Source organism: Saccostrea echinata, unplaced genomic scaffold (assembly GCF_033153115.1).
Source record: "Saccostrea echinata isolate AGI-Se365-2 ecotype Australia unplaced genomic scaffold, CSIRO_AGI_Sech_v1 ptg000015l, whole genome shotgun sequence".
Taxonomy (NCBI): Eukaryota; Metazoa; Mollusca; class Bivalvia; order Ostreida; family Ostreidae; genus Saccostrea; species Saccostrea echinata.
This window is the reverse complement of record NW_026889764.1, coordinates 11,858,874-11,886,788: the sequence shown is the minus strand read 5'-3', so window position 1 is coordinate 11,886,788 and position 27,915 is coordinate 11,858,874. Positions and strand designations below refer to the sequence as shown.

General features: G+C 33.8%; 3 protein-coding genes across 3 annotated transcripts; all 3 read right to left on the bottom strand.

Moving 5' to 3' along the window:
* Positions 1-3,264: 3,264 nt before the first annotated feature.
* LOC133187627 (uncharacterized) lies at positions 3,265-11,075 on the bottom strand. The gene is made up of 4 exons (XM_061323046.1): positions 11,030-11,075; positions 10,810-10,853; positions 3,764-3,823; positions 3,265-3,613 (listed from the first exon to the last, which is right to left on the bottom strand). The coding sequence occupies exons 1-4, from the start codon at positions 11,073-11,075 to the stop codon at positions 3,422-3,424; spliced, it is 342 nt and encodes a 113-aa protein (XP_061179030.1). The 3' UTR covers positions 3,265-3,421.
* An 810-nt stretch (positions 11,076-11,885) lies between these two features.
* On the bottom strand, positions 11,886-16,793 carry LOC133187867 (uncharacterized). The gene is made up of 5 exons (XM_061323259.1): positions 16,126-16,793; positions 15,943-15,975; positions 12,778-12,929; positions 12,389-12,670; positions 11,886-12,060 (listed from the first exon to the last, which is right to left on the bottom strand). The coding sequence occupies exons 1-5, from the start codon at positions 16,772-16,774 to the stop codon at positions 11,890-11,892; spliced, it is 1,287 nt and encodes a 428-aa protein (XP_061179243.1). The 5' UTR covers positions 16,775-16,793; the 3' UTR covers positions 11,886-11,889.
* Positions 16,794-25,307: 8,514 nt separating this feature from the next.
* Positions 25,308-27,817, bottom strand: LOC133187626 (uncharacterized). The gene is made up of 4 exons (XM_061323045.1): positions 27,813-27,817; positions 27,105-27,409; positions 25,932-26,111; positions 25,308-25,513 (listed from the first exon to the last, which is right to left on the bottom strand). The coding sequence occupies exons 1-4, from the start codon at positions 27,815-27,817 to the stop codon at positions 25,308-25,310; spliced, it is 696 nt and encodes a 231-aa protein (XP_061179029.1).
* Between the last annotated feature and the right edge of the window lie 98 nt (positions 27,818-27,915).

Below are 27,915 nucleotides of genomic sequence, written 5' to 3'. Positions count from 1 at the left end.
TATTGTCGCCGGCGACTGTACGTACAGAGCGACATTATGTACCGTCACAGTCCCTGAATATGCTCACCCCTACTAATGTTATTGTGATTTAAATTGAAGACACGTGGTGTAGGTTGACCCATTCAAAGGTTATAAGGTAGAATCGGTTTTATAAATAAGATTGGCAGTAAACAGGAAAATGCTATAATCTGTTTCTTTTAAAAACTGCCTGAAAGATTTTCAAGATTTGAAACAAAGATGGGTGGGATTCAAAAAATCACAATCTACTTAATTAATCTTCGCTTTTGTGATAATTTACGGCGAAAATTGGAGCTTAGTAGTGTTAATTTTTCAAAATTGCCCGATACGCTGGTAGAAAAAAGTGTATATGACAAACCTTTGTTTACCTTTTATGGCTTTTGTTTGTTTGTTTTTTTTTTGTTTGTTTGTTTGTTTGTTTGTTTGTTTGTTTTTTTGTTTGTTTGTTTGTTTGTTATTAATACGCACAGAGGATCTTACCACCAACAATTGACCAATCATTGAATGAAAAGCAACGTTAACTTGACACCTATATAGGGTTGGATACCGTTAAGGATGAAACGGTACGATACCATACCGGTATTTTTAAAACGATACGGTATTTTTAACGATACGGTACTATACCTCGATGAATGAGAAACTTTAACCATTCAATGATATAATCTAAAATGAACCTATAAACTATGTTATATTTCAATCTTTTAATAAATCATCAACAAAACAATTAATTGAATCTCAAACAAATTAATCTAACTAGATACAGCTGACCGCTTCACCCGGTTGCCACTTGCCAGGACCCATTTTGTTTGGTCGCACTAAACGACAAAACATTAAAAATGGATAGAGATGCACATCACATTTTTGCGACATTTTGCATTTTTTATTTACAATTATTATCAGTTTTTATAAATAAAATTAAAACACGATTAATGTGAATGTTTTTTTTATTTTTAAATATACGTATTGATTTACCTCGAATATCGGCAGTCAAAAGCAAGTATCGTACTAAGCATCCATTTCGTTAAATAGCCTACCCTTTCAATGCGCGGAGAATTTTATTTTAGCGAGTCTGGAATCTCTTTTTTAAAAATCATTTTGAATGTATTGAAATGTTTCAAAGATTGAGAAATACCGTTATTAGTACCGGTATTAAATGAAACGGTATTTTACCGGTATTTTTGAAGTAACTATTCGGTACGGTATTGGTACCGAGTACCGGTATCCAACCCTACACCTATATATTTACATTTTACTTCGAACACGTGGTTCAACTCAATCTACAATCGATATTGAATGGATTGCCCAAAAAAAAAAAACAATTTTTAAAAAAAACTGTTTAATGAAAAAGTAAACAGAGTAGAAAACTATGAAAGATGCTACGGGCGTTTATAATTTGTTGTTACGTTGTTAACTAGAAAATGATATAAAAAATGTAGTCTGTACCACGTTCAGAACACTAGCGCTTCAAGGTTAAGGAAAACGAGCAGCATCCCTTAGGCATTTAAACAGTTAAATGGACAACAAAGTTTTTTTTTCATTTTACAATACCCGTGATCATCTGTGCTTTTTGATATTTTTTAAAACCAAACTAAACAAGTTAATATTAATCAAATTCTCACACCGATTGGTGTAAAATCAGAAAAATTAATGGGTGTGATATTATCATTCACTAATAAATTAAACAAAAACATGTAGTTAACAACATAATGATGTCTTGAAGATTTGAATATTACACGTTACACGGGGCCTACTGTACAACCAACTTTTACACGGAGGAATAATAAGTTTCCTCCGTGTGGCCTTCGGCCTCGGGCAACAGTTTCCCAGGTCTTCCCCATTACCTCGGGACAACAGTTTGACTGTTCCCCTCGTAGTCATGAAATAAGTGTATAATATCCGCCAACCGGAACCGCCACCGCACTCAAGTTTTTACTATTTCATTGCTGTTTATAGAAAATGAAAGTAGACTTTAAATTCAATGTACGATACTTACTATGAAAGTGAAATCTGAATATAGTTTACGGACCTCATCTTGTATCTAGTGTATTCATAGAGGAGTTAGTAAGAACTCTGGTGCACCCGTTTCGGAGTTTATTTGCAAAATTTATTAATTTATAAGTATAGACACTTACCCTTTTTACAGCACGGTGTACAAAACTGTTTGTCATTGTACGCAATCACAGGAGAGCACTGTACAGCACAGCTCTAAACAGTACTTAACCTTGTACAGCATAATGCACCTCTGTTGTTCACTGTACGCATCACAGTTTGGTACTGTACATCACTGGACCAGACTGTACGCATCCCTGTTAAGCTCAGTACATCTCTGATCTATACACACATATCCCTATTTACTACTGTACAACCAACTTTTACACGGAGGAATAATAAGTTTGCAATTTATTTTTCATCTGGTTTTTGTCTTCCATTCACATTTACATTTTATTTAACTAGAACTATTGTTACCAAGAGATACATTTAAAAAAAATGCTGTTTTTGAAAGTTTATTATCTTTAATGTAGTACATGTATAGTAATAAATGTTTATGTAATGTAACGTTTAAGTCAAATTAATGTTTTTGTGATTTACATTAATACAACTATTTCCTTGCATAAAAATTGAATGAAAAATTATGTTTCTATACTGCCTATCTATGCTACTTCTTACATGTAATGATTATTGTTTTATACTGGTTAATCGGGAGAAACTGTTTATGAACAATGTAACCAACTGAAGTTTTCGAATCACAACCTATTTTTCTCTGTTACATGTATAATTAATTCAATTGTTATTGAAAAAAAAGACTATTAAAAATCCAGAATTTGAACCTGTAATATTAAAAGTTAAGTTGTAAGATAATGCGGACTAAATCAAAATCAAACTTTTACTAAGGTTGGCCATTACGTAACAAAATTGAACCACGTATACCGTTGAAACAATAATAGGACCAACGATAAGAAATAACAGCGGACCGTAAATTACAAGACTGTAATAAAAAGCATGATGAAAAAAAAATAATAAACAGAAATTTAACATTTCGTAATTTCTCAGTATATTGAAATACAAACAGGTAAATATGACATCCTTTATAAAAAGTCATTTTAGAGTTATTAAATGTTGCATTTACTTTTTTATTTTCATTTTTAAATTTATGAAACATTGCATATTGTAGAATTTAAGTAAAGAGTCTTTTCAATGAAATAGATGATCGCAGAATATAGAAAAGTAAATTCTATAGCTGTTCCTTCAAAAATTTAGAAATCACATATTTTTAAACTCTAAAAGCATATTTATGAACTGAGAATCATTAAAGATGTCATGAATGCGATAAACATTTATAGCTAAAAGCCTTAATTAGCTTAGCTCTAAACTTGAACAAAATATTCTAAAAGATTCCATTTTATCAGGCCACAATAACTGTTTGATTATCAAGCTTCTTGTTCACAAAGTCCTCAATCATTTCACAAAGACAAGCCCGGTTATTCCTTGTTGGATGACGATTAGTGGCACTCTCTGATATGCTAGTCCAATTCTTCATAGCATTGGTACTCTGAAACTCTCTCAATTTTTCTTCAATTAAGTCTTTAACTTTATTCTGAAAATACGGACATAATTAATCATTGTTTATCAAGTAAAAAATCATTTTGTCAACATATTTCATTTTAATCAATAGCAATGATTTACGATTTAAAAACATAAAATAATTAGAAAACATGCATGGTATAGAAGTTCTAGTAAAACTCACTTTGATAGTGTCCACATCTCTTGAGGGTCTTTTTGTTCTCAATAGACACAACAGGTGTTCCTAAACATATTTTATCTGAATTTTGATATAAATCTTAAACAAGTGAGCATGTTTCAATCAATGACAGGATCAAATTCTATTGTGGGTTAAGTTCACTTGAAAAGAGAACTTTATGGGCATTTTGTCCGTAAGATTTTTATACATTTAAAATCTGATCTGCTCAAACCCTTTTACTTTATTACTCATTTGGAAAGAACTTAAGAATCAGAAAATTAACAACAAAGGTCGAGTACATCTTGAAACTAAACTGTTGTCAATTTTAATAATACAGATTTCTTGAAATGGATATGGCAGAACTGCCACATCTAGTCAAATCTGGATGCTTTACCGGTAATAAGCTTTACGAGCAAACTAACAACTACACTATCTGACAAACGGAATGAATGACTTCAGCTTTTCAGCCGTCAACGTACCTAAATTTATACCTATATTTATGTAAAAAATATTCAACTATCAGCTTTCTTATCGTGTTTATGTCCCCTAACTAATATGGTAGTCAAGGGTATGTTTTATAAAATCAATTGTTAAACCGAGACAGGTTAATGACAAATACGTTGATGTCACAGAGATTTCTAAAAAAAAATTTAAAGTCAGCATTTTGTTAATTCTATGGTAGACATAATGGTACATGTATTGTTTGCGATTACAAAATTTCATATCAATTATTAGGCGAATGTATTTTTGTACTTTTGACTACGGATTGCTCCCTTTACTTAATCAATATCGAGGGCACATGGTGGGCGTGACTGGTCGACGTGGGATACCTACCTCTCCTAGGCACCTGGTCCCTCCTCTGGTGTTTCCAAAGTTCTATTTCTTTTGTTTTGTTTTTTTTAGGGGGGGGGGGTGTTTTGCCTTGTTTTCGTTCTTGTTTACAGACAAAGCTCTATAAACCTTCTTTTCTTCAAAATTTCATTTATTTCTTTATGCTCATTTGCAGCAGCGTTGTCAGGTACAGGAAAATTACTCTGGGGACCGGTATTTAGACTTCCTTCGCGGGAAATCTGTTTAACTTTCCTAACGGCAATTTGAACATAAAAGTTACCATTGATGCTCCTTCATTCGGGTGTATTTACAGGTTTTACTGGGCCTCTTGAAAAAAATGAAAACTAGAATAAACACGTTATGAGCCCACTGTTTCTTTTAACAATAATAAGACAACTTTCTCTTTGATTCCACGTTTTATTATTGATATTCCTTTTCGGTTATAAAATGTGCACCCATGTTTCTTCATCCATCACACAAGTTTATGTCATTTTCTATTTTGTTAAAATATTTGCTTTTAAATAGATCGTTGGCACATTTAACGCATGTTTTCTCTTAAGCATTTGTAAGAAAATACATGTAAGGCACCTGTATGATAGAAATATTATTATATTCATTTCCTTTGTCAGGATTCTACAGATTTCAATTGATCAGTTTGACCATTATATTTGAACTCTCCTTTTTTACTTTTGAATTTCTGAATCAATCTGAAAACTATACAGTATTAAAGACTATTCTTTCCACATATAACAAGATGTGTTTGTGAAACACTGATGCCCCCCGTATGGCAACTTATAGCGAAGGTTAAACTTTCTCAAATGCAAAACAAATATGTTGGTACATGTATCAAAAGTAAGTTCTTGAATATGAAAGCCCTAGCAGCAACCATTGAAAAGATATGGAAAATGATAAAGTTTTTCAAAAGTAAGTCAAACATCAAGGTCAAGGTCAAATGGTCAAACTTAATGGTGCCCAAGGAAAGGCCTTCTCACAAGAAATACACATGTGAAATATGAAAGCCTTAACACCAATCGTTCAAAAGATATGGCCAAGGTTAAAGTTTTCAAAAGTAGGTCAAACTCCAAGGTCAAGATCAAAGGGCTATAATTGTTTGTTTCTAAAGGAAGGTCTTGTCACAAGGATTACACATGTAAAGAATGAGGGCCCTAACACAAACTGTTCAAAAGTTATGGCCAAGGTTTAAGTTTTTCAAAAGTAGGTCAAACTCCAACGTCAAAGGGTCAAAGTTGTTGGTATCCAGAAGAAGGACTTGTCACAAGGATTACTTACGTGAAAAATGAATGCCCTAGCTCCAACCGTTTAAGAGATATGGCCAAGGTTAAAGTTTTTTAAAAATAGGTCAAACTCGTAGGTCAAGGTCAAAGGGTAAAAGATGTTGGTATCCAGAGAAAGGACTTGTCACAAGGATTACACATTTGAAGTATGAAAGCCTTAGCACCAACCGTTCAAAAGTAATGACTAAGGTTAAAGTATTTCAAAAGTAGGACAAACTCCTAGGTCAAGATCAAAGGGCTATAATTGTTTGTTTCTAAAGGAAGGTCTTGTCACAAGGATTACACATGTAAAGAATGAGGGCCCTAACATAAACTGTTCAAAAGTTATGGCCAAGGTTTAAGTTTTTCAAAAGTAGGTCAAACTCCAACGTCAAAGGGTCAAAGTTGTTGGTATCCAGAAGAAGGACTTGTCACAAGGATTACTTACGTGAAAAATGAATGCCCTAGCTCCAACCGTTTAAGAGATATGGCCAAGGTTAAAGTTTTTTAAAAATAGGTCAAACTCGTAGGTCAAGGTCAAAGGGTAAAAGATGTTGGTATCCAGAGAAAGGACTTGTCACAAGGATTACACTTTTGAAGTATGAAAGCCTTAGCACCAACCGTTCAAAAGTTATGACCAAGGTTAAAGTTTTTCAAAAGTAGGACAAACTCCTAGGTCAAGATCAAAGGGTCAAAGTTGTTGGTTTCCAGAGGAAGGTCTTGTCACAAAGACTACATGTGAAGTACGAAAGCCCTAGCTCCAACTGTTCAAAAGTTATGGCCAAGGTTAAAGTTGTGTGAAATTTTGTAAAACTGGGTCAAACTCCAAGGTCAAATATGGTGGTACCCAAAGAAAGTTCTTGTCACAAGAAATACACATGTAAAATATGAAAGCCATAGCTCCAACCAATCAAAAGTTATGAGCAATGTTAAAGTTTTTGAGGACAAACAGATAAACAGACAAACAGACAGCTAGACAGACAGACGGACGGACAGGGCAAAATATGGGGGCATAAAAATCATATCCTAAATATGAGTTCTTCAGCGATTTATGTAAAGAAGCAGTTTTCATATAAGCTTCCATTTTCATCTTTCATGGCAGAGATTATTTTAAACAGTTTTCAGCTCAGTGTAGTGACCATGCTTACTGTGAAAGTGAATTTCTTTGCGAGGACAATATGAAAAATCGTGGGATTTTCTATGATAAGAAGAACTTTTCAACTGTGAAAAAATAAAATAAAATACTTCTACATTTATTATGATGTAGGGTACGTTGCATTATTTATTGAATGACCCTCGTACTGAGGCAGACATGGGAGAAGGCTAGGTTTAGCAGGGACTGCTTTCGCATCCTTCACCAAAGAATGAAAGTCAGCACAATACAGCAAAAAAACCAAACTTAAGATCTTCAACATAAATGTTTTATCTGTGTTGCTGCATTGTTCGGAACTATGGAGAACCGCTGAGAAAGACGATGAAAAGCTTGACTCATCCCATCGGATATGCCTTAGGAGGATCAGAAAAATACACTGGCTTGAAAAGATATCCAACCAACAATTGTACATGTATGAGAGAGCAAGATCCATACCTCTATCAAGGACGATCAAAGGAAAGAGATGGAAACGGATAAGCCACATCCTCCGAAGGGAAGCCAGCTCACATATAAGAACAGCTCTCACATGGGCCCCTGAGGGAAAGAGAAGAGGACGGCCAAAGAACATCCGACAACGCTCTGTTGAGAAAGAAAGAGGAGAACTGGATTGGAGCTGCTGGAAGGAGGGGCAGGTTGTTTCCAGCGACCGCCGTAAGTGGCGTTCTTTATTAAATGGCCTCATGCGTCCTCCGGGGCACGGAGAGGATAAGTAAGTAAGTAAGTTGTTTGGAAATCACGTGTTCCATTTAACCCTTAGGTTACATACAAACTAAAAACAAAATAACAAACATAAAACGGAAGAAAATTACATTGAAATAAAAGTCTTGCTTTATAAACTATTATCTCCTTATTGTAACATGCGTTAGGGACTATTTAAAACATCACCCAAAACAATAAAACTAGTTGCAAATCTTTATGGTATGGCTATTTGAACTTAGAAACATATTATTTAAACATGGAATGAAATTTCACTGCCAGTATGTACTACAAACCAACTTTAATTTTGTTCGAATCATTGCAGAGAATCAGTCAAAAATCTCTGAGGTAATACAGACGACTTCATTGAAGAAAAAATATTACCACCACCCCACCACCCACCCCATGATGTTTTTGGAGGTCCGTGTTTGCTCTGCTCCCAATTTGTATTTTTTGAATGGACTTTGAGCTTGAATACCGTTCGTTATCTCCATATTTCATTCACATATATGCGAGGGTTGATCCAAAACTAATGTCACACCTGCTATAAAATCTTTAATCATTTTTAAACAAAACTTCATATACTAATATCTCTATCTATTTGTCCTGAAATTTCATTCAGATATATGCAATACTTTATAAAATATTAAAATACACATCTTTGGGTCTTGTTTATCGCCGCACGGCAAGAATGTACCAAAGTTTTAGAGGTCCGTGTTTGCTCTGCTCCCAGTTTGTATTGTTTGAATGGATTTCTGAGCTTAAATACGGTTCGTTATCTCCATATTTCATCAATCAAAATCTGTAAAACTGTTGAGGCTTTACTCTAGCCAAGGGGTCATGATTTGAACATACGTGAGACTACGCTTTATGGGGATGAAGACAAATTATGACTGATAATAGTTGCAGTGGCTCTTGACCCCAACCGTAGTCCCACAAGAGCGAAATGCATGGTTCCTGCTTGAAAAAAATATGAGAATATGCAGGTGGTAGCTGTTTATATGCGAGGGTCATTCAATAAGTAATGCAACATACAGTTTATCATAATGAATGTAGAAGTTTTGAATTTTATTTTTTAACAGATGAAAGGTCCTATTTTAGATCTCCTAATTGAAGAAAACACCGTGTTTTTTTCCTATTGTTGTTGCAAAGGAATTCACTTTTAAAGTAAGCATGGTCAATACACTGAGCTGAAAACTGTTTAAAAATGATCTCTGCCAAGAAGATAAAAATGAGGGCGTATGTGAAAACTTTACTTCATTACATAAATAGCTGAATAACCCATATAAAAGATATGATTTTGAAATGTGGAAAGACTAGTCTTTTACGCTGTATAGTTTTCAGATGGATTTGGAAATTTAAAAGAAAAAAAAGTAAAATTAAAAAAATGCAGTCAAACTGATCGATCGAAATCTGTAGGTGCACCAAAAAATATCGATGCTGTGAGCAACATGATATCAGAAAATGCCAAATTTCCTTTGATAGTCTTTGCTAAAACACGAAACATTTCATCGTCATAACAGTTTATAGAGTTCTGACAAATGAAATAAATCAATAATTCTATCAGATGGGTGCCTTATTTCTTTACAAATGCCAATGAGAAAACACACATTAAATGTGCCAATGGTCTATTTGAAAATAAACATTGTGACAAAAAAGAAGAATTAATAAACTTGAGTTATGGATGACGAAACATGGGTGTACTTTTTATAGCCGAGATGGAAGATCAAGAATAAAATGTGGAATAAAAGAGAAAGCTGTCGTCCTATTATTGCAAAGAGAAGCAAGACTTCCAAATATGTTTTATTGGTTTTCTTTTTATTCAAGAGGTCTAGTAAAACAGGTAATACAGCCAAAGGAAGGATTATCAATGGTAATTTTTATGTGAAAATTTCAATCAGAAAAGTTGAGCAGATTTCCTGCAAAGCAAATCCAAATACCCGTCCCCGGAGTATTTTTCTGCATATGAAAACGTTGCTGCAAATAAGCATAGAGAAATAAATAAAATTTTGAAGAAAGGAAAGTTTACAGAGCTTGGGCATCCCCCACATTAGCTAGATCTCAGCCATTGTGAGATCTTTTTCTTCTAAAAACATATGAAATTAATCAAAGGAAGATTTTACAATTTCAGGTATATCATGGAAAGTGCTATTCATCAGTGTCTTTAGAGCATCTCTAAAGATGAGTATGCTGATGTTTTCTGGTCATGGGTACAAAGACTTTACACCTGTGTAAATGTTAACAAGGAATGCTATGAGGGATTGAAAGTATTAAGAATGAGCTTTACATGCTTTTCCTATTTTTAGATGACCTTTTGCATTATTTAGTTAACGACCCTCCTATCATGTGAAGCTTTGAATCCTATTGTGGTTTCACCCTTGATCCACGGGCTATGAGTCAAAGAAATCTGCGTCTTCACAACATACATGTAAGGATGTCTTCATATTAATTTAACTTATAATAATCTTCCTGAGAAAAAAGATTCTATGACAAAAATATTTATACACCCTATGTTAAAACTGTAATATTTAACCCCTGCTATGGTTCCATTTCATTCTGGGGACATTATTTGAACGAAACTTCAATGGAATCATCATATTTCCATATTATTGGATGGTATATTCTTGCTCGGCCGGTCTTGAGATTTTGAAATTATTTTATTCCTGTATGCATTCCTATATAAAACTTCAACATCCTATCCTGACCCAACCCAAACCCAAGTGGGAAAGGGGTACGATTTGATCAAACTCAATTCTGCATTGTAGAAGGGGGATTTCGTATAAGATTGTCTTATTTTGTCTGAAGCGGATTTTTAGATAACCCCATACTATAGCCACATTCACCAGTTCTGAATGCTAAATGTCTCCCCTTGAAGAAACACATGACCTTTCATTTGAATAAACTTAAGTCCCATTCAGCCAGTGTTACTTTCTGTCTGATTTGCTTGAAATTAAGTAAAAGGTTCTAGAGAAGAAATCGAACATGTAAATGATTTGCAGAAAACAAACGAAACAAAACGCAAGACAAGGGTTTTTTTCTATAAGAAAGCTCAAATGAGCCAATTGATAAGAAGTACTGAACTCATGAGATATTATTACCTCGCATTCTGAAGTACCGTATCTGTAGATATAAAGCTGGTTCACTTGTTAAGAAAATTTTATGAAATTAAAAGGTAATTGTACAGGTTGTAATGTGTAGAGAATTTAATGTTTCATTGCTTATAATTTCCATTATTATATGATTGAATTGTTCATAGCTCTTTGTTTGGCTGAGTTACGACATTGTAGAAAAATTACTACGTAAAGTTGTTAAGTTCACCTGCACGTGACCTTCCAGGTGAACATAAGGATTTTTCTTTGTACATTGGATTAAAAATAGATTGAGATCTAGAACTTACAAATTGATACAATTAGTTCTGAAAAGCTATTTCACCTGCACATGATTTCCACTCAGGTTAACACAACATTCAGGCACCCCACTTTTTCTGAACGTAATTTTTTACTCTCAATGTAGTTTGAAAATGTTCAGTGAAAAATCTGATTGGCCCTTTCCCCCACTTTTTGATACAGTATTATATTTCCAAAAATTTATTGGACCTTAACACCCTCCCCAAGAAACAAGATTTTTCAGATAAGTTGTTATTTTCCCGTAAATTTCCCCCTTTCAAAATCGATGCTAAATGCCTTATATTTATCTGTTCTACATCGCACCAAAAATAGATTAAGAAATTTCCAAATTATTACAACTGGTTGTTTATTTTGGCCCCGCTTCTTTCATTGCGTTTGGCCAAGTCTTCAGCAAACGTCATAGCATGGTTTGCTTAATGTGTTTTTATCACTTAATCCTTGAATCATATAATAAAACAATTATTGCTGGTGTTTTTGTTTTTTTGTTTTTTTTTTTGTTTTTTCAATACGATGATTTAGCCACCATCGAAGTAAAATATTCACTCTTCGGGATCGGTGAATATTGTACTCCTCAGGTGGCTAAATCATCGTATTGACCTCAAAACAGCAATAATTGTATAATATGATCATTGTGCATATATAAGATAACAAAGATCCACAATGTTGGAAATACTAAGATATATACTTTCAATGAAATTAAAGAAACCAACTTGTGTTTTAGATTTTTATTTAATTGTTTTTATAGTCTTTGTCCATATTGTTGCATGTTACTTAAAAGGATGAAAAATAATATTTGTTTTGTAATTTGCATTGTCTTGAACGAATTTTTAAGGATATTGTAGGTTTGGAAAGGCACGAGTTGTCAAAGTACACAAGACATTTACTCTCCTTGTAAAACATCAGGTTGTATTTAAGCACAATCAAGTGGACATCTTTACAAAGCTTTAATTAAAAAAAAAATGAAATTAGATAATTAATAAAATATATAGGCTACATAGAGCACAAAACGTTCCTATGTGTATGAGCGAGAGTTCATGAGAGAGTGAAAGAAAGAGAGAATGGAGACAGAAATAAGGAGACAGAAAATATTAATGAGAGAAGGGAGAGGGAGAAAAGCGGAAGAGGCATATCTGAAAGAGAGAGAGAGAAAATGAGAGAATGGGAGAGATATTAGAGGGAGAAAAACGAAAGAGGTGAGTAAGAGAGAAAAGGGAGAGAGGAGAGAGTGAGAGAGAGAATTAATAGAGAGATAAGTCCGTCTACTACTTACAACTCTTCTGCATATATGTATAATACAAAATCCAATCGGAACTATTGAAATCGTCATTGCTGATCCAACTGTCAGCGTTATCAGGTTAAACGTTTTATATTTCTCGGTTTCGTAAATATTGGTTTTACTTAAGACTACTAAAGATCCCTCAATGGCTACAGCTACTAGAAATAGGAATAGCAAAGCCATGCATCGCCACTCCACTGTTGTTAGTACTTGATAATTTCTGAACAAAAATTTATTATTTAATGTCGTTGTGAGAGTGATGTAATGGTTCTCAAACTGAAATATAAGGTAAAGCATTTATGAGTTTGGTTTCATATATTCCTTAATATTTCTTAATATTATATTGAATGTTTATTGAAAATAAATTTAAAAACAATGAAAACCTGTTTCTGACTTATGTCAAATTGAGTAGCTTTCCCGAGCTCATATTTCTCTAAAGGTGCAAATCTGAAAGCAAGTCCATGGATAGCAAATTTTGCTTTTTCTGCAACTTTTTGGCATATCAAAGCACCGTTATGTGTGGCAGTTGTGGCAGCTAAAAAGAAAATTAATGATCTTGTCATAATCAGAGATTTATTTTTTTAAAATTGAGTTCTTTGTTCTTAATAGAAAAATGTATTAAATAGCATGAATTACCACTTTAATATTTCCAAAAGAAGCAAACAAAGCACATTTTGAATGGGTTTTTTGATAGTAAAAGATATGAAAAGATAGAAACAATTTCCCATGTTATCCACTTTAGGCAGTGGACAACGGTTGATTTTTAAACATTTTTTGTAATTAAATTTCTCCAACTTTATAAGAGATGTAAATGAAATGTAAAATAACTTCAATGCCATACACTTCTTTAAAAAAAAAAATCTAAAATAATATTTGCATATGGAGTTATTTGTATTCAGGCGGCAAAGATATTCATTTAAATAGGGTTATTGACAGTGCAAAAGCTTAGGTGTAAAAGTTATTCCAAGGAATCCTGACATACGTCTGTATTGGACTGAAGCTTTCCATCATCTAACCTATAGCATTTTAAAATCCCTTAATTTGCTAGGTTGTGTTACTTTTTAAATATATTATGAGATCATTTGAAAATTAAGAGGATGTTCTGTAATAGAAATACTTTCCAGAATTTGAATCAAAATGTTAAAGGGTTTTTATCACGTCTCTAAATTTCTTTAAAATGAAACACTATTATATGGAAATATAATGGTAACAATGTGGAAGTTGTGAATCAATTTAACTATTTAGGAATGTTATTTAACTATAATGGTAAATTCTTATCCACACAGAAACATTGTGCAAATAAAGGTAACAAGGCAATGTTTAGTATTTATAGTAAAATGAAAGATTTAAATTTCAATGTTGACTCAGATTAATGTGTTAAAAGTGTGTTATGCTATGGAGCTGAAATATGGGGGTTTCATAAAGGTCAAGATGTTGAAAGAGTGCATATTAATTTTTGTAAAAGAATACTTGGTGTAAGAAAAAATACTTGCAATAGTGCTGTTTATTATGAGTTAGGTAGAATACCACTAGATATATACAGAAAGCGCAGAATATTACAATATTGGTTAAAATTAAGAAAAAGTAATTATAATTGTATATTGAGTGCATGTTATCAAGATATGGTAGAGAATAAAGATCCCTGAATATGAGTATAAAAAATGAAATGTACACTCTAGGTTTGGGTGACTTGTACCATAGTAATCAAAAGGATAGTATTATATTAGACATAACATACAATAGAATGTGTGATGTTTTTAAACAAGAAGCTATATCTGATATATGTAGATCACTAAAATGCATGTTATATAAGCATTTAGTTGACTATTTTTGTTTGCAAGGTTATTTAAAGAAACCTATGCATGTAAAATATAGAAATTACACTTACATATCAAGATACATTCTAATTGTAGACTTTCATGAAATGTTATTAGTCTGTTTTCAAGAAATGAAGTTTTCCCAGTTTTTACGCTTAATTTTTTGTTGAAAATTAAAAAAAATACTAAGACATATTTCTTGTCATTTTTGTTTTTATATACACTTTATATTAGTAAATTCCTGCCTATGATATTAAACTTTTGAAAAAAAGAATTATATGAGAAAAAAAATCAGTTTTGTACTTCTCATTAAAATAATAAAAAAAAATTATTAAAATTACAATTTAACATACTGAAATGTGGGGGCATTTCATTTCCTCTTAATTTTGGTAAATGAATATGCAGGAGAAGTTTTGTTTGGTATCCCATACCACCTTGATAAAGAATCTTAATGACAATTGTTAATCAATCTTTTATAGCTTGGGTACCTTTAACGTTCTGTCAATTTACACTTTTTCTCTCATTTAATGGACTAACGAAAACTATTTAAGAACTTACCGCGTAAAGTCCAGCGAGGTCAAAAAGATAATTGTGCAAGTAAAAGTAATGGGTCTTAATTAGAGTAAATTAACGGTTTAGCATTAGAAACTGAAAAAAGTTCTATGTAGTCTAAGTCGTTATAATGACCTTGTTAGCAAAACATAACCTATCACCGAGTTGAATTCTGGCTGACGTGTTTCATACCACGTGTTTCAGGCCTTTGTTTCAAAGTAAATTTTGACTACGGGATTTTCCGTCTACCTGATCAATACACAGGGATCATGTAGGGTGTGAACGGTCAACAGGGGATGCTTACCCCTCCTCGGCACCTTATCTCGGGGGGGGGGGGGGGGGGGGTGGTTATGCCCTGTTAATAGATTTGTATTGTTTGTATCTATTAGATTCTTTGAAATATTCAATGACAACCTCATTCTTCATAACCCTCACAATATACACCTGCGTTTGTAAAGATAAGGATGGGAATTGTTAATGTTTATGCTTACATTTTAGCAGGTTTTTTTTCGATTAGCTAACACTGCACACATCACTGAACGCAAACAGATAACACTCAGTCTGGTGTGTTGTATTACTTTCCTATATTTTATTCTGATTTTTCTTGATAACAGTTTTAAATATGTCTTATTTATACACAACAGATTTTCCACTTTTCTTAAATATTAGGGATAGATTTTATTTCTTTGAAGTTCTATGCTGTAAAACAATCAAACTCCCCCGACATTTAGAGTTTTTTAAAGATAATTTTCGCTCATTCTAATATATTGGTCTGAAACTTTCTTGTCACGTGTAAGTCATGACATTCTAAAATTTTTAAGAATATAAACTTCAAATTAATGTCTTCGCCTCTTTAAGGAGGCGGAATCTTATCAATCTTGTGGTTGACTGAATGGCCAATTAATACTAGCAGTCATTTAAGACTCCTTTCAACCATTAATTGAGTTGAGTTTAATGACCATAATATTGACCAAAAGATGTTTTTTAAACATGTGACTAAATATGTTCATTGTTTTTAGGAGTTTGTTGAAATCATATTTTTCTGTGTCAACACTCATTTTGCAGCTACATGTTCTGAGATGCAATGTAGAGTTAATTTTATATGCGCAAAACTGATTATAAGTGGTAGCGAATTTTGTTTCAATTAGCATTGCACTAGATTTCATATTAGGGACATACCTGGCCTGCCCAGCTGTAATTGGTCCAAGGTTTCTATAAATTATATATTATAAAGTATTTAAATTTTTATACCCTTTAATTTAAAAGAATTTGAAATACCAGAAGTGTAATACCAAAGGAATTGTAAGATGAATACGTCATATAGATAAAATTAAAATGAAATAAATTTAACTAGACACTTACCTGGACGATTAAAAACCTCATAAATTTTGGCTGCAACATCCTCTTCCTTACCTTTGTCTATATACACACATGAACTCAGATAAATGGGCAATTCGGTGTTCAGAGGATTCAATAATACCGGAATAACATTTGATTTTTCTGTAAAAGTTTGTTGACACGCTTCGCGTGCTTCATTTACACACCAGAAACTCTCAAAGTAAGACGTACTCATCAATAAGAGGAATTTAACACTTTGCTGCATTTCATGACGGATATTTTCCTCTATAGTTTTAGCTTGGTGAAAATCGTGATACCAGTTCATGCATTTAAGGTTAAATCTTCTCTTCAACTCTTCGCAAATATTCGTTGCTTCATTATGATCCTCTACAGAGTAAGACACAAACAAATGATGTTTCTTCCCGGGTGGCAGGGGTATGTGTGGTACTTCCTTGTCTTCTGGTGATGGGCCTGGAGTATTGCTTAATTGCTGGAAAAGTTCCTTTTCCAGAGTTTCTGTTTCTGTCTCGATAAACCTTTGAAATCCTTCCCTTTCGGTTTGCTGTTCTTGTGATTCTGTATTCAGTGATTGTAGAGAAATTTCACCTGCATTTTCAAAATTATCATTTCTGTTGCTGGTTAGAAGAGGACAACTTTCGAGATCTGACAACATGATTACAAATTGGATTACAAAAAGCCTGTATATACCGCTTAGAGAAGTTAGGTATTTACGCTCTCTACTTTTCCTTCCATTGATATTTAAATAGCTTTGTGAGATTGTAATTCTAGTACAGGAGTATGTGGCATATAGACCATAACGCTCTTTTAATACAGCGTCCCACTCAATTACAGTGTCTTTACAACATTGACCTTTATATCAGCTCGGATACTTTGGAAACTAATTAACAATATCAAGGGATAAATGGTTAATGATGCATGTATACCCAATGCAAACTAATGATGATGATAATATTAGTTTGCCTTTTTTATACATGCAGTTGTTAGTTCACCATCGGTAAAACCGGAGGGGACTGTAGGTTTCTTCCACAATTGTCTATCCGTCTGTCTGTCTGTCCCACTTGATTTTCCGCACCTTTTTCTAAACGCTTGTAGATATTGAGCTGATTTTTGGTATGTGACTTTACCTTGATGGGTTATAGATCAAGTTTGCATTTCGTTCCGCTTCAATGATTATTGACGGAATAATGGCATTTTTAATTTTTAATGGGAACCAGATTACACTTGTCGGTAGGGGACTAGTATTGCTAATGCAATACTCTCAGAATATTTGTTACAGTTGAACACCCTTAAGGTTGTCAAATGGTGCGTCATTTTTAAAATCTTCTAAAAGCTTCTGCTGTCAACCTGATACCAGCTTCTTTGGACCAAATCAACACAACAGGAAAGATTTTGTAAGCTGTCATTTGCTGGTAATAATTTTGGAGAAATATTGTTATTTCAATTTTTTTTTTTTTAAATTCCTTTCATTTTTTAATAATCAACATTTGATTATAATTCCACTACTGTTACAGCACGATACATATAAACTGTAGCTTTTTGATACTTTTAAAAGGACTTTAGACTCATATGAAAACTTCTCAGGTTACAATTAATGTTAAGTGTAGGGTAATAATTTTTTATCAAAAAGGAGTCCAGAGTGACCCTTGAACATAATAAAAGACCGAAAGGCCTCTTGATCATTTTCAAAGATTAATCAAAGTTATTCTGCTAAATTAATTAATCAATTTCTAGCAGTATTTCAAGAAGGTAGCAAATATTTTTTTAAAAAAATACACCGTTGTAACGTAAATTTTGACCCGAGTTGAACAGTGACCCCGGGGTCATATTTCAGCGTTGAATTTGAGACCAACAGTGTTGAATTCAGACCCTAGCGGCAGCGAGTGAAAATCGTTGAATTTTGATTATTAAACCGGGTCAAGATTCAACAGCATAAAAACAAATATAGAAATGAATTGACGTTTACGATTATGATTTATTCATTTAAAAATTACTCATTCATATTCATTTGGATTAATATTTCACCAGCTTCATAGGAACCGGCTGAGGCACAGAGAGCATGGGGTGGCTGTTTTCCTCAGTATATGCCATCACTGTTAGTCCCCGAGGGTCTCTACAACCCAGTAGCTAAGTACTTCGGTACTAGCTTGATAATACGGTATATATTTAATTGCTTTGGTAAAATTTATTTCAAAAATTAGGGATTATATACCTCAGGGATAGCTCTGATCCTTCGACGTATTTAGCTCCAGTCTTTGGCCCCCTTTTTCAGCTCTTCAAAGTACGTCCTTTTCATTTAAATATTTCGGATTTCCAACGTTTCGGCATGAGCATCACTGAAGAAACATAATTTGTCAAAATGCGCATCTGGTGCATCAAAATTGGTACCGTATATGATTTACTTTATGATCCCTGGTTCGAGGCCTCTGCTGGTGGACTGTTAGTTCCCGAGGATCTCTACAGCTCAGTGGCTAATTACTTCGGCAATACGGATATATATTTAATTGCTGTGGTAAAATTAACATTTTATTTCAAAATTAAGGATTAATTCCCTCATGCATAGCTCTGATCCTTCGACGTATTTAGCTCCAGTCTTTGGTCCCCTTTTTTCAGCTCTTCAAAGTCCTTTTTATTTAAATATTTCGGATTTCCATCGTTTCGGCATGAACATCACTGAAGAGATAATTTGTCGAAAAGCGCATCTGATGCATCAAAATTGGTACCGTATATGATTCACATACTATACAATAGATTCCTGTTTTCTATTCTTATGAAGCAGAATTCATTTAATTAAAAAAAAAAAAAACCTTAACATGAAAAGAAGAAATCTCTTGCTATGGCCTTCAATTCGACATTTAGATGTATCGATATTTTATCAACTAACAATACTGATTTTCATTCATACATTATTTTGATATGTCCAATCGAACTCGAAATAAAAGAAATGCCACGGAGTCTTGCATATCTGCTTCATATATGGATATTTTACTAAAGAAAGACATTGATGGCGATTTAACAACTAAACTTTATGATAAACGTAAGGACTTTAGCCTTTCTATCGTCAACTTCTCTTATGATACCATTTCTAGTATCACTTGCACATGGGGTTTATGTCACGCAGTTGAGACATAAGCAAGGCAATTTCTAAAAATGAGGCAGGCTACTGACAAAAAAGTTATAAATATAAGATTTAAAGATATAAAATAAGGCAAATAATGATACAAGGGTATTTCTAACCTCATTTTAAGTCAATATTTCTCAAATTTTATGGTCGATACAATGACCTACAATAACCTTGATTACAAATACAATCTGTCGTTAGGTCGAATGTTGATTGACGTCTTTCATGCAAATTGTTAGGCCATTATCTTTATACTGAATTGACTACGGATGCTTACTTCTCCATAGCACCTCATCCAACTTCAGAGGTCCTGTATGCTCTGTTTACGATTTGTATCGTTTTATTGGACTTTTCAGCATGACTATCATCACATTTCGTGGAAAAGGTGAAATCATCCCATTTGTCATACAATTCAGATGAATTCCGAGTTCCATTTTTCTTGAAGAAGCTGTTGTCTATATCAAAAAGCCTAATCTTTCATTTATCATCAGGAATGACCTCTTTCTTTACTCCTCACTAAAATATTAAAAGCAATGAAGATGAAACTTCGGGAGTACTGTACAACAATATATTCGAGAAGTGATGTAAATCAAATGTGGATAATTAAAAATTCCAAGGAACTTCTAGAAAATTTGAAATCACAAAATTTTACAAAAATCAATTAGATCAAAACTACGACCTTTCAACACTTTACACAACCATTCCCCACGATAAATTAAAGCCCAGCCTTTTTGACATTTTTCAATAAAAATGGAACCCGTGAATTTACTTACTTTGTCATTGGCAAAATGATTTTTTAAAAAAGTCATTCTGATTGTACACACAAGTCCTCCGAAGTTCATATTTAAAAAAAAAGATGTCCGAGATTTAATTGACAATATCTAATGAATGTAGTATTTGCAGATCAAGTCTACCAATAATCTGTTGGAATTTCCATGGGTAGCAATTGCTCCCCCCTTATTAGCAGACCTATGTTTAACTTAACATTTAGTATTATCAATTAACAATTAATTATAGTTACTTCCATACTTATGTCGACTTGATATATCCCAGTGAACTTCAAATAAAAGACCACAGAGCCTGGCACATATGTTTTATATTTGGATATTTTTCTAGAAAAAGATGTAAATGGTAACCTAACAACAAAATTTTGTGATAAACGTGATGACTTCAACTTTCCTATCGTCAACTTCCCTTATCTATGTAGCAATATACCCTTATCACCTGCACATGGAGATTATGCCTCCCGGTTGATTTGATACGCATGTTCTACGTTGAACAATTTCTAAAACGAGGCAAGCTATTGACAAACAAGTTGATGAAACGAGGATATCAACAGTCTTGTTTGAAGTCAACATTTCGCAATTTCTGTGGTCGATACAATGAGTCGCCCGCGTGGCGTAGTTGTTAGAGAGTTTGCTTTAGAGTCGAGGAGTAAGGAGTTGATCCCTACGTCGCGGGTTCGAATCCGACTGGGGGACATGGAGACCGGTCCTTCGGATGAGACTGTATAAACCGAGGTCGCAGTAGGTGATGGCACAAAAAAGATCCCTCACTGCTAAATGGCCCTGAGTGCCGAGTATAGGTCAAAATTTGCAGACCTCCAACGGCTAATCTCGGTGGAGATTCGGCTGGGCTAGATATTTGGTCTGACGCCCACCGAATTTCGGGACAGTCCTTCATAATTCACGTCAAGAGATTCAGCCCTAACTTCGGCCGGCTATATCAGGGATTATTCATCTAGGCGACACTGTCGTTCGCTTCAATTAAGTCATTTAGTTGTTCAATTAACTCTCTGTCACTATTATTTTCACATTGCTTACCGTCTAGGCATGTAAATCCCACCATAAAAACATGCACTAAAATCTCCGTTCAAAATATGGCTCCCCTGACGTTATTGTTTATCTGCTTGCACTGAAGAGTTCCTACAGTCTGTTTTCTTTTATGTGATACTGAACCTCTACTGTGGCTTTTAAGTATTTTTCATAGAAATGAAAACAGACCATAGAGGAACTCTTTAGTGCGAGGAGATAAACAATTACGTCAGGGGAGCCGGCAAGTGGTGGCGTCTCCATATGAGTGAAAAATTCTTGAGAGGGAAGTTAAACAATAAACAAACAAAACAATGATCTTGTAAACAAATACAATCTATCATTAAGGCGAATGCTGACTGACTGACATTTTCATACTAATTGTAAGGCCATTATTTACACACTGAATTATCTACGGAAATTTTTCTGTTTGCCCAATCATGACAAGGAGTACAAGGAGTGACTGGTCAACAGGGGATGCTTACTCCTCCATGGTACCCGATCCTACCTGTGATGTTTTAGAGGTCCGTGTTTGCTCTGCTCCCACTTTGTATTGTTTAATGGACTTTTGAGCTTGATTACTGTTCGTATCTCCATATTTCATTGTAATAAGTGTTTAAAATCATGTCATAAGTTTTGAAGTTACTGACTGTGGAAAAAAAATGTGTGATTTCTAATTTTCTAAAAGATCGTAGGAGGTTTTGAAATTTTACATTCAATTTACACCATTTCTTGAATATGGTGTAGCACAGTACATGTACGTCTGAAGTTTCTCATTCACAGCAGTTAATATTTTTGTGAGGAGTATTAATAGGGACTTGGTAGAGGATTTGCTGGAACCTGCATGTATCTTTGAATCCAGAATAGGTAGGGTAAATTGAATTCACTTTCGTTGACTTGAATATTAAGCATTAAAGACTAAAACGTGATTTTGAAGAATTTCATCCTTAGAAAGTGAACTGGGGGTATAAGTTTGATTTCCAAAAGTAGAATTAACACCAAGTTCTTCTAGCAAATCATTTACTAGATGTTCTTTAGATGTGTATAATTCAAAGCAAATACTGTAATTCTGGTTATTTTTGCTGTACAATTTTGCTATTCTATTGTCGTACATGTATGTACATGTATACAGCTGTATAATCGATGTAGGAAAAAATCTATCAAAGGACTATATTCTGTAGTGGCCAGTATCTGCCCCCAAAATAAAACTTTGATGGAGAAATCTTTAATTATGTTCTAAACCAGGTGGATATTTGCAGACTTCAAAGCATTAAATATTTTTATCAACTATGACATCATTAGTTAGATATGACGTCAATAAAATGACGTAAATTCCAAATTGCAATGATTTTGAGAGAAAATAGTGTATTTTACGTCGGTATTTTGATTGGAAATTATCGAGCGCAGGTCTGCTCAGACTAGATCTTTTGATATATTGTGTAGAATGATAATATCAATGAAATATGTGAATATGGTACCTGAGCAAGCTTGCGCTCTATAAATACTATAGTCAAATTTGAACAAACTCTGTGCATTTTGGCCTCTATTTTAAAAATAACGGAAATCCAAATAGTTTGTGATGTCACAGAGACAAGAAAAGCCAACTAATTTTTCCAATTTCATAATATATTGTCTTAATTTGGATTATTTTATACAATATATGCACTTTTGCTCATTTCAAGAGATTTTCAAAATTTGACTATTATGGGGGCCGGAATACGCCCTTACCGTATATAGTTCTTTGGTCCCAATATTGGATAATACTAAACCAACGCAAAACTGGTATACAGTAAGCTGTATATGATAATAAACACCTGGAAGGGGGGAGACGATAAAGGGGTCCTGTAGATGGTTTTAGTAGATAATCTTTAATAACTTTTGTCATAGATGACCATGAACTAAGATACACCCTGTACTAAACAACAATCAACTTACAAGTATGTTCGGGATCCTATTGGTTTGCTGATTTCAGATCGATCTTATTATTTTTCTAATAGAAATTCAAATTCTGAAATTAATAAATTAGGAGCTAATTTTGATATAGGTAAATTTACTTACTAACACCAGTATCTGACAACATACATCTAAGATGCAACATAATTAACATCTTTTAATATCCTGTGTTTATCGAGTAAATGTTTTGAAGAACCAAGATTTAACAACTCACTGTTAAAACCAAACATGTCGTCAATTACCGTATAAGTGGAAATCTTAGCGAGACGCAAATTTAGCGATTTATCCCCCAAAATTGGTATATATTTTTAGCGAGTAATTTTTGCGATTTTATAATGTCAAGAGAGATAACTATAACAACCGATATGGAATAGATTGTTAGCGATATTCAATTTCAGCGATCTCAGAACTATCACTAATAATGCCAAAATTGAATCCTCCCTAAAAATTCTGTTTATACGGTACTTTGAGATTACTTTAGATTGCTTTTAATTAGATATTGTTAACTTAACAACCCAATATGCAGTGTGTCCTCAGTGTAGTTTAGATTTAGGTTTTTCAAAAGCAAACCACGGCAAAGTCCTCAATATCCCCTCGCAACGGAGTTGCGGAGGAGATATAGTAACGCGCTATGCGTGTGTGTTTTTGTGGGTGGGTTAATTTGTCATATATGCGAAACGGAAGTGACGTAATTTGCACCGGGATCGAATGTTGACTTGATTGAAATATATGTATATAAATTATATATTTATTCATTCATCTATTGACTGATCTTCTCATATCCCAATCACATAAATAAAATTGAACGAGGGGATAATGAAATATAACATACAGTATTTTGCTTTTCCCAAGTGTAAATTATTATTGATCAGTTGTGTGCAATCGAGTTCGACATTTTTGTTAACATCATATTTAGCTACGTAGCTTGAGTTACTTACGCATAGTAAAGTCTCCAATTATTTACGTATCCACGATTATTGTCGGTATTTTTTAACCCTTTAAACATTTTCCTCTTAACAGCACTTGAACAATCACTATATTTAGCTAAATACATGTAGCTTGAATTACCTACGTACACTGAAGTCGCCAATCACGGGTTGTCTCAGATCCGATTCTTTCGTATGTAATTTACGCCATATTCTTCAAATTGAAACACAGAAAAATTAATAAACACTCTGGTCAAGAAAGAAATTTTGAAAATCAACATTTATAAACGTTTTTGTTCACTGCAGCAAGGCAAAATTTGTAGTTAAAGAATAATAGCTACAGAGTATGTCACTCGCATTCAGTTATAACTCGATCAGAAATCATTCATAATGATCATTGCTCAAATAAATTTACACTGATTAATAAATCAAACTGTAGCAGCGTTCCACATACCTCATGACATGGAACATGTCAATAAAACTTAACATGCTCAGTATTTCAAATCAAGTGTCAACTTTTTATTTACTTAGAATTATAAAAGTATTCTCCAAGGAAAATATTAAAAAATAAAATTGTTTTTTCCCTTGAGAGAAAAAAAAAAATCCCCTCGCAACGAAGTTAGAGAGGACATAGTAACGCTTGTGTGTGTGTGTGTGTGGGGGGGGGGGGGGGTGAGGGTGTGTGGGTGGGTGTGGGGGAGGGAGTTGGTGCGTAACAAAAGTTAAGCAAGTGATAATTCATATCAGCCCTAACAAAAAATTACTACAGTTAACTATAGTTTACTATAGTTAACTATAGTAAATACTTCGATACTTTGATTTACAGTGAAAACTTTGATGTAGAACTTTTTTCAGATTTTAAAGTTTAAAATCTTTTAAATTTAAAACCAATGATGTAAAATTTATAAATAATATGTTAGTATACGAGTGAAGATCCATTTAATATGAAAAAATAAGCATATATGAATTATGGAACATAAAATATAACAATCTTAAATCCATAGTAAAAATACTTTGATTTACTATAGTGAAAACTTTTATTTTCTACACAGTAAAAACTTTGATCTATAGTAAACTGTAGTTAACTATATAGTAAACTATAGTTAACTATATAGTACATTTTTGTTAGGGATGATCGATATGCTCCGCTTTGCGCTGCCCTTGTTGAATTTGTACAGGAACCAAAAAAGTGAACATTTAGACTTTTGTTAGAGCTATATAGCATTATGGATGTACAAAATGTGAAATTCAATTACTGTATGTACACGACGAATCAGATGCATGTAGCATGTGGCCAAATTAAAGAGTCTGGTTTTATTTTAAATCATTTAAGGCAAAGTTAAATGCTGATAGTCACGGACATATTTAATAATGCACTCATTCTTCGCAAAAGAACACTCTCTTGGCTTTAGTACAGGAGCTATCGTCCAGCCCTAACTCTGGACACCATGTAGTCTCAATTAAAGCAACGCAATCACGGTCCTCCAGAGGCTCACCAGGGCACCAGTGATCTGTGATCGCCGAACCATTCCGCCACTCATAGGAGAAAGCACCGACCCTCTTAGCGTATACGTGAATTCCCACTGAAAGAGAATAAAATATTGTTCTGTATGTCTCCAGGATGGCAAAGTAAGTTGGCATTTAGAAGAAAGAATTTTTTTTCATTTTTTGTTTGTTGTTTAATGTCCCCTTTCGAGAATTTTTCATTCATATTGAGACGCCACCATTTGCCGGTGGAGGACTGCAATTTAGTACTGTACTCGGCACTTACAGCCTTTGAGCAGTGAGGATTTTTTTTTTCTTGCCAGCACCTACTGCGACACGGGACCTCGGTTTCTACGGTCTTATCCGAAAGACCGGTCTCCACGTCGCACAGTGGATTCGAACCTGAAAGGATCAACTCTACGCCGCGACTCTTGAGCAAACGCTCTAACCAATGCGCCACGCGGGCGACTTCATTTTTCGTTCATGGAGTTGGTTTACAATGGTACATGTACTCACAAATATCAAGTTTTTGCATCACTGCTTTGACGGCGAGGTACTTCCCTCCATATATACTCATTAATTCTCTGGACATTGAATGGCACGTTCCTTGGGCATCTCCGTATATCACTGTGGTAGTATGAATGTAGATACATTGGTTTATATCTGGGAACCACTCATCTATTCCTGGAACACACTCTACAGAAAAACAAAACTTGGATAAAATATTTAGATTGTAGCTATATATGTACACAGGTCGAGCCTGAAAATTATTTTTCATAACACATACAAAAAGAAAGCAAACAAAGATTGCATTCCTCCGTCATTCTGAAATTAGATTCTTTTAGATGGAATATACATGTAAACTAAAACTACAATGCATCTCTTACAGTGTGGTCTATTATGATACCAAGTAAACGGCTTTACAAAAAAAACCTCAGTCTACCTTTCACTGGATGTTTCTGCCTCTAACGCACATGCAAATTTTCCCTTAAATTTCCCCTTTCACCATCTTCACAATGTCAATGTTTTGTGATATTCGTTCTTTCTACACAATTAAACCCTAGGGTTTGTGAAGAGGAACGATATAACAAAACTTGACATTGAGAAAATGCCCTTTCATTGGAAATTGCAGTTTACAACTTCTGAGTCATATTGTCAACATTTGATGAAGGCGAGAGAACGAAATCACCATCTGCATCTTCAAAACTGATCCCCATTTTAAGGTACAATACCTAAATTAACCTAAAATGTCACCCAAATCCCTTACCCTATGTGCCCACGGACATAACAAGGACTAGATGGTGAGGAGGAGATCACCCAAATCTATATATTTTGCAGAAAACAGACAGACAGACGAAAAAAGTTATCACATGGATGAAAATACTATTATAATAGTAACCTTCTCCAAGTTTCGTTGCCGAAGAAAAAAATGTCAATTGAATTCAATTATAAATCGTGGCTCATTTATAAGGAAACGTCCTTATAAAATGTAAAATTCCTTGTAAAGGTATGATATTGGGCCGACTTCATGATCTAAAATAATTTCATGGGACTCAACTGAGAAGAAATTAGAAATAAATTGAGCAGAGTTGATACAAGGCAACAAATAATTATAAAATTTGGCGGGAGGGGAAAGGAGATATATGGAAAATACGTATTTCAAAAGAGCTCTCTCTCTCTCTCTCTCACCTTTTGGCATTATTTGAAAGTGTTTGGTCCCCACTTTTATACCGACATCTCTGTGATTCTGACTGTTATAAAGTCCACATTCCTGTGAGATGTTGTTGTAGTGGAATACCCGACAGGAACTGTTCGCCTTACACAGGTAGGCACACATTGATATCATAGGTACAGTTGTTGTAGCCATGGGAATACCATCTGATTTCCTGTCTACCAGTCGAGGAATTATGTTAAACATGTCCGCACTGCAAACTACATACAAATATGACAATAAGATGTGTAGCAAATGGATCAAACCAAAATACTGAGAATCTCTATACAATATATTCGAAAATATAGGGATCTTAAAAATAGTGAGGAGTCGATCGCGATGCTGAATTAAGTTCTGAATGTTCCGAAACAGGTGCTATATATAAGCAGTGATATAAATGTAATCCTTAATTATCCTTTTGGGGTTGCTGTTTAATTTTGAAAACTTTATATCGAATTATAATGACCAAAAAAAATAATTGCCTTATACACAATGTTCCATATATACCATTCTTTTCTCTTACTTTTCTCTTTTGAACATATATAAAGGAACTAAGCACAAATTTTCACGAAAAATGATAAGTGTTTTCTGTTTAACTTCATTAATAGCGTCTTGAACGTGATGCAAAATTTTGAAGCCACCCACCTTTTACTATACAGAGCACGGTAAACATTCGTATCCAATACTCCATTTTGTAACGGATAGGTTATAATGATTTCATCATTTTAAAACATGCATTTATACAAATTATCTTATTCGATCGTCGCTTTAGACTTTTGACTTCTTTTT

Bases quoted from the DNA above. Each gene is read 5' to 3' on its own strand.
- LOC133187627 (XM_061323046.1), bottom strand. From the start codon at position 11,075: ATGTACAAAGAAAAATCCTTATGTTCACCTGGAAGGTCACGTGCAG. The intron at 10,854-11,029 runs GTGAACTTAACA...TTTCTTAACAAG, and splicing joins ACCTGGAAGGTCACGTGCAG to TGAACCAGCTTTATATCTAC. The intron at 3,824-10,809 runs GTAATAATATCT...AAATATGTTTAG, and splicing joins ACGGTACTTCAGAATGCGAG to GAACACCTGTTGTGTCTATT.
- LOC133187626 (XM_061323045.1), bottom strand. The intron at 26,112-27,104 runs GTGAGAGAGAGA...GTTTTTCTGTAG, and splicing joins CTTTCAAATAATGCCAAAAG to AGTGTGTTCCAGGAATAGAT. The intron at 25,514-25,931 runs GTGAGTACATGT...ATTCTCTTTCAG, and splicing joins GATGCAAAAACTTGATATTT to TGGGAATTCACGTATACGCT.
- LOC133187867 (XM_061323259.1), bottom strand. From the start codon at position 16,774: ATGTTGTCAGATCTCGAAAGTTGTCCTCTTCTAACCAGCAACAGAAAT. The intron at 12,930-15,942 runs GTATGTCCCTAA...TTTTCTTTTTAG, and splicing joins ATTACAGCTGGGCAGGCCAG to CTGCCACAACTGCCACACAT. The intron at 12,671-12,777 runs GTTTTCATTGTT...CTTATATTTCAG, and splicing joins TTGACATAAGTCAGAAACAG to TTTGAGAACCATTACATCAC.